Here is a 13544-nt window from a genome sequence, read left to right on the forward strand (position 1 = left end):
ATGCACATCTCTTACGCTCAAATACACGTCATGGCGGGAACCTTGAGGACGGCCCCACCGCATGACTTCAGTACCTCTGGGTATAACAAGCCTCCGCTTCCGCTACCACCTTGAGTTAGCAAAGACTTCGGTTTAGCTACTCTGACCGCTCTAAGCTGCATGATTAGATGCCGCTTTCACTCCAAGGGCCTCGCTCCAGTAGAAGCTCTAGACACCTGCTCCTCGGGGGTCTCTCGCTTCCAACTACCCTTCGGGGTCCTCACTATGATCTGGTGCTCCAGCTCCACTCACCAGTTGCGGCGTTACCCGCACTGCGGGCTCCCGCCTATCATGAACATCTGGGTGAGACTATACATCTGAGCCTGTTGAACGTACTGGCACTTCGTGGATCAGTGCCTTACCTTCCTGCTTTTACCATCTATCTACAGCAGTACAATAAAGCCTCTATCCATACTGTGTCTGCTATCTGAGTTCAGCCTATCGCAGTGGTTCCCCACGGGGATCCTCCCAGTGGGCGGAGTCATCTCCATTGCGACCAAGGGTCCACAATGCCACAAACACAACAGCTGGTTATCTCCATTTTCTGCACAGTAAGACTCCTATTTGTTTTGCCTGTTAATAAAGTTTAAAGTTAAAGAAGCAGCCTCTGTCCTCAAGTAAAGAACAAGTTAAGCTATCTGTTTAAGTTGTGCATAAGAAATGCATACCGGAGACAGAGTAGACCACTCCTGAAGAGGACCATTGCTGGATATTTTAATAGGAAAAACAAGTACAGTGCTTAAAGTTACCAGGCTGCTTCATCGATATTGTTGAAGGAAAAACCACAGATCAAAACGAAAGGGAAAATAATTAAAAAAAAGAAAATGCCTTGGAAGAGGGAAAAATATAGAAACCATAGTCCCAAATCAATACAGGTCAGTTAAAAAGACTGCTATAATCAAGCAGAATGGCAGAGGCCAAAAACATATTAAAGTGCTGCAAAGCCTAATGGTATACTAAAAGGTAATATAAGAAAATGTTGAAATCAGCATAAAAATGCAAAAGACAATTGAAAAAGCAACTGAAAGGAATCATCAGACATAAAGCTTCAGTCAAATTCTCCTTGGATAATTAACTGGCAGCTGGACTAGCTGCTCATGGGACTTAGTTTTTGGGTACTTGCCAGGTTCTTATGGCCTGGATTGGCCACTGTTGGAAACAGGATGCTGGGCTTGATGGACCCTTGGTCTGACCCAGTATGGCATTTTCTTATGTTCTTATATGAAAGCGTTGTAGATGCTCCTCTGACAATGTGGATGCATGATCCATTTGTAAGACTTTCATTGAGTATTTGCTGTAAGAGAATCCATAGTCATCTCCTAAACCAGACCCTGTGCACTACTCAGCACTAAAAGATGAATCATTTTACCCCTTCTGGAATCCACATGATAACATCCTGCAATGCTAACTGAAATCATGAATCTTTATTGTGTTACTTTTATAGCTTTTTAAATCTTCCTCAGCATTTCATGATCATAATGTCTACACTGATCCTATGGTCAACATTACTGCTCTGATACCATTGTTTTCTTATTTAAGCACAGCCTAAAATAATCACAAAGCTACAGGATTGCAGTCCAGTAACAAAACAGCAGAAAACAGACCTCCTTCTCCACAGCTCAGTGACCAGAAAGACAGAGAAAAATAGAGAAATAATAAAGAGAAACAAAAGGAGAGTGAAATAAAGGCAAAGATTAGAAATGGGAGTAAAGTTCTAAGAAAGAAGCAGAATGTGTACAAGAGACAGGAGGGACAGAAATAATGATGTATACAAGGTAGGATGAGGGAAGAGGTTCAGGATGTTCTCAATCACTGTTAGGAAAATGCTGTCAGCTATGTTAGAAAACATTTCCTCATTTCCATATTTCTTATGATGAGGCTAACCAAAAAGAGTACCTCTCTTTGGATCTCCTTAACTTTTTGCCGAAGCAAGTTTCCTTCTTTCTGCAGCTCCTTGACTGCTTCTTCTTTGATCTTCAGGTTAGACTCAGCAGAATCCCGACAAAACTGGCAAGCAGCCACCTCTGTCTTTAGTTGCTGTATAAGCTGCTGATATTGCTTTACCTGCATCAAGAACAAATCAGTCAAACAATGTAAACCGCCCTACGAGGCGTCAGTTTTATTTCCTTGTAAACCGGTGTGATATGTATTTTATACAGGAACCTCGGTATATAAAAACCAAAAATAAATAAATAAATAAACAGAGGCATTTCATACCCCCAAGCCCAAACCCTCTTTCATGTCATGTCCTTGATCTAGCCTATCTAATTTTATAACCATCTATCACAACCAGGGGATCTAAGGCACACTGCATCTGCTTGTGTGATATATTTTTGGAACTTCTAATTGGGCACACACCATCTACATGGGGATTTTGTGGATAATACTAAAATACATACTAAAGCAGAAATTCCAGATGGAGTGGAAAAAATGAGCAGTAACCTAACAAAACCTGAAGAGTGGTCAAAGTGTCAGCAACTAAGTTTAATCAAAATAAGAATGTACTTGAGGTAGAAAAACACAAGAGAATAAAACATGATGGTGTGAGGGTAAAGTAATGATGTTCTCCAAACAGGAGCGAGATCTTAGGTGATCATATAAGGCTATCTTAAGCTGACTAAACAGTACAATAAGGCAGTAGCAAGAGCCAACTGGATACTAGGTTGCATATGGTGAAGCATAACCAGCAGAAAAGGAGGTGATAATGCTTTTCTACAGGTCATTAGTGAGATCTCACCTAGAATATCCTATTCAGTTCTGGAGACCAAACCTCTGAAAGGATGTAGACAAGATGCAGAGGGTCCAAAGGAAGGCCATCAAAATTGTGAAGGTTCTGCACCAAAACCTATAAACAATGAAACTTAAGGACCTAGTAAGACATACCCTGGAAGTGGAGAGAGACGGGGGAATATGATAGAGATACCTGGAAGGTATTAATAAGGCATACGAAGTAAGTCTCTTTAAAAGGAAAGGAAGTTCTATTACTAGGCATCATGATATGAAGCTCCAAGGGGGTAGACCCAAGAATGATGTCAGGAAATATTTTTTGTCTTATAAAATTCACTCAATTGGTGATTCATTTGTGTAGGAGTTTAGGAAATATTTCATCACATCGAATGCCCTTCCAGAATGGGTGGTGGAGGCAACAACAATAACAAAATTCAGCAGGGCATGGGATGAAGACAGAGGATGCTTAATTGAAAAAAATGCTCAGACAGGGGAAGAACTAGTGACACCACAGCCCATAGGGGTACCTGAGATGGTAACAGAAGACTACAACGCTCTGAGACTAGCTGGTTCAGTGTAACAATTGATGGTGGTGGGTACCACCTGAGAGCAGAAGGCTGAGCTCAAGCAGCTCACAGCAGGCCAGTGTAAGTTAGTATGGAATTGTGGCCACTCCAAGGTTTGGGCTAAGAAATGAGCTATAGAGAAGAGATGGTGAGACCATTTAGGATTAGCACCAAAAAAAGGGGTACACACATATTGGAATCAAGAATGAGATGGACTAAATTGACACCAACTTTACTGTACAAGAAGAGAACTGTACCCCTCCACATCACATTCCAATTCAGGAGTCAACAACTTTATGGCCTGCAAGGAAGTCAAGCTCATAGTAAGAACTAGGAAGACTTGGCTAACAGTTTTATTATTATGAGCTAGGATTGTTTTGTCGAATATCAGAGTAAGGAGAAACATTACTGGTATGAAAAAGAGGGAGATGAGAAGAAAACAGGTTAATTGGGAAGTATCTAAAATTGTTTAGGGAGAAGGAACAGGAAATGAAAGCAGGCTATACGGATAGAATTAACTAGCAACTTGGTCTGCCTGGCAGGCTGCTAGTATAATAATATATAGAAATCCTAGTAAAAATACATGCATGTGACAGTTGCTCCTCCTAAATGGCTGCTGTTTCCAATGCAGCAGCAAGCATGCTGGCAGTAATCAGCTGGACCAGCTGCCCAGGAGAGCAGCCTGACTCTACTGTTTGTACTTCTCTTTTGCACACTCATGGCACACCGATACTCCTACTAGCTACCAACATGAGCAGCTACTACAGAGCATGAACTGCCATAGCTACCCCAACTGACGCAATAACCAATTCTGAGTCACTCACCTTGAATCGAACGAAAGACAGCACTGCTCGGGATCTTTGGGCAAATCTTAGGGATTTATTAGCTCATTCTTTGAGGCTAAACGATGTTGGCACAGCATCTTTGGATTTTTTACCAAAATGATTTGTTATATGTATCAAATGTATGGTTTGCCCTCAAGCCATCATGGGCACTATTTTGAAACTTCAGAATCAACCAATTATCCATTTTAAGTTTACTTGTTATTGTCATTCTACCTTTGTGGTTTATATAGTCATCAGTCCATGTCTTTTAATTTATATTGGGAATACTAGACGATCCTTTCAGAAATACATGACTGAACAACTTAGCCGCAGCAGTAATTAAGAACATAAGAACATAAGGCTTGCCATACTGGGTCATACCAAAAGTCCATAAAACCCAGTATTCTGTTTCCAACAGTGGCCAAGTCAGGTCACAAGTATCTGACAGGATCCCATAGGGTAGACAGATTCCAAGCTGCTTATCCTAAGAATAAGAATGGATTTCTGCAACTCTACCTTAATAATTGTTAATGGACTTTTCCTCCAGGAACTTGTCCAAACCTTTTTTAAATGCAGCTATACTAATAGATTTCACCACATCCTCTGACAACGAATTCCAGAGCTCAATTATGCATTGAGTAAAAAAATATTTTCTCTTATTTGTTTTACATGTATTACCCAGTAACTTCATTGTGTGTCCCCTGGTCTTTGTACTTTTCAAAAGAGTAAATAAGTGATTAACGTTTACTCATTCAATTCCACTCATTATTTTATAAACCTCAATTAGCGTGAGGAAGCTCCAATGGTGGCTCATTTATTTGCTGGTCACACATCAGCTGACCTAACTTGAGTCATTTTGCATATGTTGAAAACATTCATTCGAGGTGGTAATATGGATCAGCAATTGATACAATTGGAGTAGAAGTAGCCTTATAAATAAAATATAGTAATGCTGCATGGAATGAATATGGAAACAGATCGGTCTGTGGATCTGTAAATCAAATAAAAAGATATTAAATAGGGATTTATTTTTCCTCTTGGCACACTTTAGGGTGGATTTTCAAAAGGCCACGTGTGTAAAATCCAGCCTTTACGCGCATGGCAGGGCCTTGCGCATGCCAAGCCTATTTTTAAAAAGGCCCGGCCACGCATAAGCACAGACCTTCCTGAAAGGGGCAGGCCGGGGGGCATTTTCTGGGTAGGGCAGTCCAAGTGGCAGGGCGGGGCTAGAAGCGCCCGGTACAGCGGCCATTTGCCGCTGTGCCAGCGTGCGCAACTTGCTCCTGCTCATTTGCAGGAGTAAAAGGTTAGTTAAAAGAAATTAAAGGTAGCAAGGATAGGGATGGGGGAAGATAGGATAAGGGAAGGGAAGTTAGGGTAGGGAGTTGGGAACTGGAGAAGGCCCCGATGCATCGCTGTGCGTATTTGCAAAATTATACCCCCCCCCCCCACCCTTGTGCGCGCCGACCCGGAATTTTATAAAATCACGTGTCCTTTTTGAAAATCTACCCCTCTGTTTTTACAAATATGTTAGTGATATTTTGATTTTTTTAATTACTGATTATTATTGGTTGCAGATATGATTCACCAAGATAAACACGTGTATCAACTAAGTTTAGTTTCTGTTGAATCAGTTCACTGATGTCAGTCTTGCTTTGAGCAGCATCCCTGAAGCAGTCCATGAAACACTAGTGTCAGGGCCCATTGTTGCATTAGAATCTTCAATATAAGCTAAGCAATGCTTCAGTAAATTCCTCTTTTGATACAAGCAAAGTATTTTTATGGTAACGTGGCCAATTGTGGCTTAGGAAACAGCCAAGAGAAATAAGGAGGCAGACTCTGGCTGCTTCCTTAGGTGAAAATTTATTTACAGTGCGAAACCAAAACAGGAAGAAAACTGCTCACTTTGCAGTACTGGGTACAAACTGAAACGTAACGGGTCTTTGCATTCGCTGGCTTCCTGCCTGCTCCCCAGAGGCTCTCTAACCCTTCTGGGCTCTGACTTCTTATAGTATGGTAAAAGGAACCTCCCTTCATCCAGAAACCCTTGTGGGGCTGATTCTTAAATGACTGTGATAGATAGCTGTGGCTGGTCCCTTAAGCTGGTTTAAGGGATTTTCCTGTACACTCCCTTACATACCCTCCCCACTCAGCTCTCCCTTATTCGGATGAGCGCCTGCCTATACCAGGGACAGCTCTCTGGACAGGAAATCTGAATTGGTGTTTTCCTTTCTTGCACTATGTCATATTTTATATTTGAAGAGCTGTCGGGCTAGTAACGTTCTCATCACCCTCACATTGGACTCCTTATTTCTATTTATCCTTAGGATTGGTTGGAGGTCCATTAAGAGCATGAACTGCCATGCCAGCAGATAGTACCGCAAAGCCTCTAAGGACCACTTCGCTGCCAAGGCCTCATTCTCGGCTACTGAGTAAAGCCTCTCTCGTGGCATCAGCTTCCAACTATAGGATATTCTTGGCTATCCTTCTCCTGGACTATGATTGCTCCCAAGTCTACTTCTGAGGCCTCAATTTTCCTGGTCTGTGGATGGACCTTGCCCTTCCCCAGGGTGTGGCCAAGATACTGAAAAATCCACCTGCCATTGAGAACGCAATCTTCTCCTTCGCTGCTGGCATGAGAGGCACCTGCCAATACCGTTTTGTAAGGTCCAGGGTAGAAATGAACTGGACTGATCCCTGACGCTCAAAAAGCTCATCCACTTGAGGTACACATCGAGTTTTGAGAACTTTTTAAAGTCGACACAGACCTTATGTTCCCATCTGGCTTCAGCACTAACACTCTGGGTGAGAACTAATCACTGTTAGACTCCTCTATAACTCCAAGCCGGAGCATCTCCTTCACTTTGGTCTCAATGATGCAGCACCCAGCCTCGGGAATCTGATAGGGTCATTACCGTATAACTCCAGGAGAAATAATGATGTCATGCTGTACCAGATGGATATAACCTGGTAGATTCGAGAATATCCCCTAATTTTGCTCCACCAGCTAATTTAAGTCAGCTATCTGTGGGGTGGACAGCTGTTTTCTGAAAGGAATCTGGGTTTGATCCACTTCAAGTCTGACCTCTGGACCAAATTCTTCTTCTTGGACCACTCTGCACAACTGGGCAACCCACTTCTTCAGAAGGTTTATGAAGTAGATTTGCATTTTCTTTCATTTATCTGTCTGGGCTATTTTGTAATCCACGGGCCCTATTTTCCTCAGAACTTCATAAGGTCCTTGCCAACGGGCTAATAACAATTTCCAAAGATGGAAGGAGGAAAAGGATGTGGTCCCCTGGCTGGAATACTCTTTGGACCGTGGGCAATTATAACCTTACTCTTGGGTAGCCTGAGCCTTCTCTAGGCTTATACAGGCTGCCTCCCCAGCTTTTTTTTTTTTTAGGAAATCCTGCACTCAGAGAACATAGTCAATGAGGTTCTGCCTGGGGTTCCTTTCATCTTTTCAAGATTCACTAGTTATGTCCAAGGTTCCTCTTGGTCTCCTCCCATATAGTAACTCAAAAGGGGAGAACCCCATTGAGCTCTGGGGTACTTCATTGATTGCGAACAGCACATAGGGTAGCAATGAGTCCCAATTTTTGCCGTCTTCATTCACAAATTTCCTCCACATTTTCTTGAGCATCAGAATGAAGCGCTCAATGAGGCTATCAATCTGTGGGTGATATACCCTGGTATGCAGAGTTTTTACCTTAAGCAAGGTGCAAAATTGTTTCATTACCCTGGACACGATCTCCTTGGGTAGCCCAAGTCATGAAAAAACCTTCATTAGGGTAGTCACCTCCATTGGGGTCTTCATATTCCATAGAGGTCCTACCTCTGGATATCTTGTGGCATACTCAAGAATGACATCAATGTACTTATTCCCTAAGAGGATCTCTCTAATGGGCCCACTAAGTCCATGCCCACCTTTTCAAAAGGGTCTCAATGATAGGTATTAGTATGAGAGGTGCTGCCCTTATACCGGCAGGCTTTGTGAGTTAGCAGGTAGGGCAGGACCAGCAATACAACTGAACCTGTTTATGTAGGCCCAGCCAATAATACTGTGCCAATATTTTCTCTCAGGTCTTTTCTCCTCCAGGTGACCCCCTACAAAAGTGGCTGTGCAGTAGTTGCATAACCTTCAGGTGATGTGGTTTGGGAACATAAGATATTGCCATGCTGAGTCAGACCAAGGGTCCATCAAGCCCAGCATCCTGTTTCCAACAGAGGCCAAACCAGGCCACAAGAACCTGGCAAGTACCCAAACACCAAGAAGTTCCCATGCTACTGATGCAATTAATAGCAGTGGCAATTCCCTAAGTAAACTTGATTAATAGAAGTTAATGGACTTATCCTCCAAGAACTTGTCCAAACCTTTTTTGAACCCAGCTACACTATGGGGTAGATTTTCAAAGGCTACGCGCGTAACCCAAGAAAATTTGCCCCTGCGCGCGCAGAGCCTATTTTGCATAGGCTCGGCTGCGCGCGCAAGCCCTGGGATGTGCGTATGTCTCTGGGCTTTCAAAATTGGGCGGTCCGGGGGCATGGCAGTGGTTCGGGGTGGTCTGGGGCGGGGCTAGGGATGTGGCGGCGGTCCGGGGGCGAGGCCAAATCCTCTGGCACAGCGGCCTGTGCCGGGGGATGGTGAGCTGGCGTGGGCAAGTTACGCCTGCCAGAGGCAGGGCTGGGGGGTGGGTTAGATAGAGGAAGGGAGGGAAAGGTGGGGGGGGGGGGGGGGCTGGAAAAAATTTCCCTCCAAGGCCGCTCCAATTTTGGAGCGGCCTTGAAGGGAACGGGGAAAGACATCGGGGATCCCCACGGCCCTGGAACCCTGGAGATAGCTGGAAGTCACTTGAGATGCTTCAGAATAAGCATGGATCTAGACCAGGGAAGCTGCCACTCTGGCTTTCCTGAAACTCTGTGGCTACTTGGACTTTTGGGCAGTTCGAGTCTGTGGGGAATGCCATACCTTTTCTGGACTATAACTCAGCCTGTTTGACTGTGTATTTTCTCTAGTGAGGATTTCGTGGCCTAACGGCCAGTAGTAGACCCCTTGGGTCCTGGGGAAGGTTAAATTGGATAATGGGATGGCCTTATTGGCATTTCACTATGGAATGATGTGAGGTGGGGCTCCGGGCTCATCCACACGTGATCTTGTACTTTTTCTGCAGGGAGGTTTTGTGTTTAGGATGTGGTGGAGTTCCATGAGGGGAAGTAAAAATGACCTGAAAGTTGGGGGGGGGGGAGGTTAGGGAAGAGAAAAGGGAAGGGGTGGGTAGGGGATGGTTTCCGGGATGGGGGTAAAGGGGGAGGGCGTATGACAGGGTGGGTAAGAAGGAATGATGGGAGTGAGTCTGTGTGTATGAATGCTGTGATTCTGTTTTTTATTTATGGTTTCTACCTTCGGTGGCAAGGGAAGAGGAAGGACGGTGAGGGCCTTAGCTGGGAGGGCTCTTGCTGGATTAGGCCGGAATACGCGGTGTTCTTCTTGTTTCTTAACTTAGGTTATGAGTAACTTCACTCGTGTGGTCACCTGGAATGTCTGTGGGCTGCACTCCCCTATTAAGAGTACTAAAATACTTTATTGAAGAAAAAACAAGCCCAGCTGGCTTATTTATAGGAGACTCATCTCTCCGATGTTGAGCATAGTAAATTACAATGAGATTGGGTGGGGGAGGTGAGGTTTGCTTCGGCTACCTCGAAGTCGGCGGGTGTAGCCATTTTGATTCACAAGCGGCTTCCTCTCAAAATTATCAAAGAAATAGCGGACCCTCAGGGCCGTTATATCATAAGAACATAAGAAATTGCCATGCTGGGTCAGACCAAGGGTACATCAAGCCCAGCATCCTGTTTCCAACAGAGGCCAAAACCAGGCCACAAGAACCTGGCAATTACCCAAACACTAAGAAGAACCCATGCTACTGATGCAATTAATAGCACTGGCTATTCCCTAAGTATAATTGATTAATAGCCATTAATGGACTTCTGCTCCAAGAACTTATCCAAACCTTTTTTGAACCCAGCTACACTAACTGCACTAACCACATCCCCTGGCAACAAATTCCAGAGCTTTATTGTGCGTTGAGTGAAAAAGAATTTTCTCCGATTAGTCTTAAATGTGCTATTTGCTAACGTCATGGAATGCCCCCTAGTCCTTCTATTATTTGAAAGTGTAAATAACCGAGTCACATCTACTTGTTCAAGACCTCTCATGATCTTAAAGACCTCTATTATATCCCCCCTCAACCGTCTCTTCTCCAAGCTGAACAGCCCCAACCTCTTCAGCCTTTCCTCATAGGGGAGCTGTTCCATCCCCTTTATCATTTTGGTTGCCCTTCTCTGTACCTTCTCCATCGCAACTATATCTTTTTTGAGATGCGGCGACCAGAATTGTACACAGTATTCAAGGTGCGGTCTCACCATGGAGCGATACAGAGGCATTATGACATTTTCCGTTCTATTAACCATTCCCTTCCTAATAATTCCTAACATTCTATTTGCTTTTTTGACTGCTGCAGCACACTGAGCTGACGATTTTAAAGTATTATCCACTATTATGCCTAGATCTTTTTCCTGGGTGGTAGCTCCCAATATGGAACCTAACATCGTGTAACTACAGCAAGGGTTATTTTTCCCTATATGCAACACCTTGCACTTGTCCACATTAAATTTCATCTGCCATTTGGATGCCCAATCTTCCAGTCTTGCAAGGTCCTCCTGTAATGTATCACAGTCTGCTTGTGATTTAACTACTCTGAATAATTTTGTATCATCTTAATTACTGAGCTCTATGGCCAAGCTATCGTGTTATGCAATGCCTATGCCCCTAATAACCATAGTCCTGCCTTTTTCAGAGGGCTTTACTCTCATTTAATCCCGTACCTAACAGACCTTTTGATTGTCAGAGGAGACTTTAACACTGTACGAGATGTGACGCTCGATGTTTCTCCTCCCCGTCGGCATGACTCGGGTCAGGGCAGAGGTCCTCAATTCCTGGAGGATAGGTTACACCTGTTGGATGCTTGGAGACTTCTTCATCCCACAGAGCGTGATTTCACTCATATATCCCGAGCTCACGCATCTCATTCACGGACAGATTATTTCCTAGTTAGCAATCATGTGTTTCCTATAATCCAGACCGCGGAAATCGAAAATATTGTGATCTCCTACCACTTGCCGGTTTGGGTGGACTTTCAATTTTCGGGTGGGCACTCTGGGGTAAAATTGTGGCACTATCCTTATTTCTTGGCTAATGACACTCAGTTTCGTGATTATCTTCGGGCCAAATGGAAGGATTATGCTAACTTTAACCAGTCTCACACAGCCCAACCGGCTCTGTTCTGGTACACAACAAAGGCGGTATTAAGGAGTGATATAATCTCCTGTCTATCGCATAGACGACAGGTTCTTAATAAAAGAATCCTTACATTGCACGCGCAATTAAGGAAGGCCCGAATTAATTTGATTTCCGTGGCGACTTCTCAGGCGCGGGACATGTACTGCTCTTATTCATCAGCGAGCAAAAAAGAGTTTTCTATATTATCAATTTCGACTATCAATATGCAAATAAAACGGGACGTATGATGTCTAATTTGATTTGATCTGCGCACACTAATAGATACATCCCAGTATTAAAGTCATCTACCACTACGGTGCTCCGGGATACCCCTGCTATATTAAAGTGTTTTAGAGACTTCTATTTGGCCTTATATTCCTCGGAGGGTACTAACGATGAGGTCTATGAGCGGTTCTGTTCCTCGTTGCCTCTCCCGAGCATAACAAGTGAAGAGCAGGAGCAATTAAACCAACCAATTTCGGAAGATGAGGTTCGCTTGGCCATATGACGTGCTAGGCCCCTTAAGGCTCCGGGATCCAACGGATATACCGCAGAGTTCTATAAATCCATAATGGACCACGTAGCCAGCCCCTTGGCTGCGGCGTTCACAGACCTGATTGCTCTGGGATCCTTTCCGGTACATGAAAATTTCGCGCTTATTACCCTTATACCGAAGGGAGGCAAGGATCCCCTCCTTCCTGAATCATATCGCCCCATATCGTTATTAAATTTGGATATCAAATTATTGGCCAAAATCTTAGCAGATAGGCTAGCTATTATTATCCCCTCCTTAGTTGGAGACCATCAAGTGGGTTTTGTGTGTCGGCGCTATGCACTAGCCAACATCCGCCGGGTCTTGACAGCCATGACCATGTGCCGCCAAATGGACACTCCCCATCTTATTATTAGTTTTGACGCTGAAAAGGCCTTTGACCAGTTGGAATGGCGTTATCTTTTTAATTTATTGCAGAGAATGGGGTTTACTTGTTTTTTCTTGCAGGCTATAAGGCTTCTGTATACAGATCCCAAGGCAATTATTCTTGCGAACGGGGTGCACTCGGAACCCTTTGCCGTGGCTCGGGACACCAGGCAGGGATGCTCGCTGTCACCTTTACTGTTTATATTGCAGTTGGAACCCCTTCTTCTAGCCATACACCAGAATCGAGAGATTAGGGGGGTACGGTTCGGCGTGTGTATTTTTAAAAGTGTGGCATTTGCGGACGACCTGCTGGTTTTTATTACAGAGCCCCTAAACTCCTTACCCGCCTTATTGCACGTGGTCTGGGACTTTGGGGTGTTCTCGGGCTTGAAACTGAATGAGTCCAAATCCTCTGCCCTGGCCTATCCCTCTGCCTTACCAAGGGAGTGGACAGATACATTTCCTTTACCATTACCCATTATCTGGGGGTACGCCTTCCATCCAACCCTGAACAAATATATCAAGCAAATATTCCTCGACTGTTGCAACTGACTAACGACAGTTTGTCCAACTGGAGTAAACTCCCCTTTTCTCTGAGTGGCCGCGTTCATCTATTCAAAATGATCCTTTTGCCAAAATGGCTTTACCTTCTTCAGAATATCCCTATAATTTTAAAGCACACAGACATTAAACAACTAGAGGGTGCTCTATGACGGTTTGTTTGGAGGGGAGGGAAAGCTAGGATTCCACTATCATGGCTGAAAGCCAGATGGGGCTGGGGTGGTCTTGGCCTACCTGATTTAGAGGCATACAATCTGGCCTGTAACCTAAGGATTATTAGAGATTGGTTGTTAGACAAGCTGAACCATACACCATTAAGCGCAGACAGGGTAGTGCTACACCCGTTAGCCCCGGCATATGTGGTGCAGGCCAGCTGGACCCAACTTCCCACTGCTTTGATACGCCCGCTAAGGCAAACGTGGAGATGACTGTCCAAACTCCTGAAGATTGAACCTATATGTGCTTATTTTCTCCCAGTAGTGGGCAATGCAGATTTCAATCCGGGAACCCAATCCTCCAGCTTTCGTACATGGGAGTCTCGGGGCATTACACATTTGGGCCACTTGCTA

General features: G+C 44.2%; 1 protein-coding gene across 5 annotated transcripts in view; it reads right to left on the reverse strand.

Annotated features, from left to right (window-relative positions):
• PMFBP1 (polyamine modulated factor 1 binding protein 1) overlaps positions 1–13544 on the reverse strand; it is a 1053891-nt gene that overhangs the window by 497672 nt on the left and 542675 nt on the right. For all 5 annotated transcript variants that reach the window (XM_029608277.1, XM_029608279.1, XM_029608278.1 and 2 more), the window contains one exon: positions 1936–2103. In XM_029608277.1, coding sequence (XP_029464137.1) covers positions 1936–2103 — 168 coding nt within the window. The remainder of the gene's footprint in view (positions 1–1935; positions 2104–13544) is intronic.

Source organism: Rhinatrema bivittatum, chromosome 7, assembly GCF_901001135.1.
Source record: "Rhinatrema bivittatum chromosome 7, aRhiBiv1.1, whole genome shotgun sequence".
NCBI classification, from domain to species: Eukaryota; Metazoa; Chordata; class Amphibia; order Gymnophiona; family Rhinatrematidae; genus Rhinatrema; species Rhinatrema bivittatum.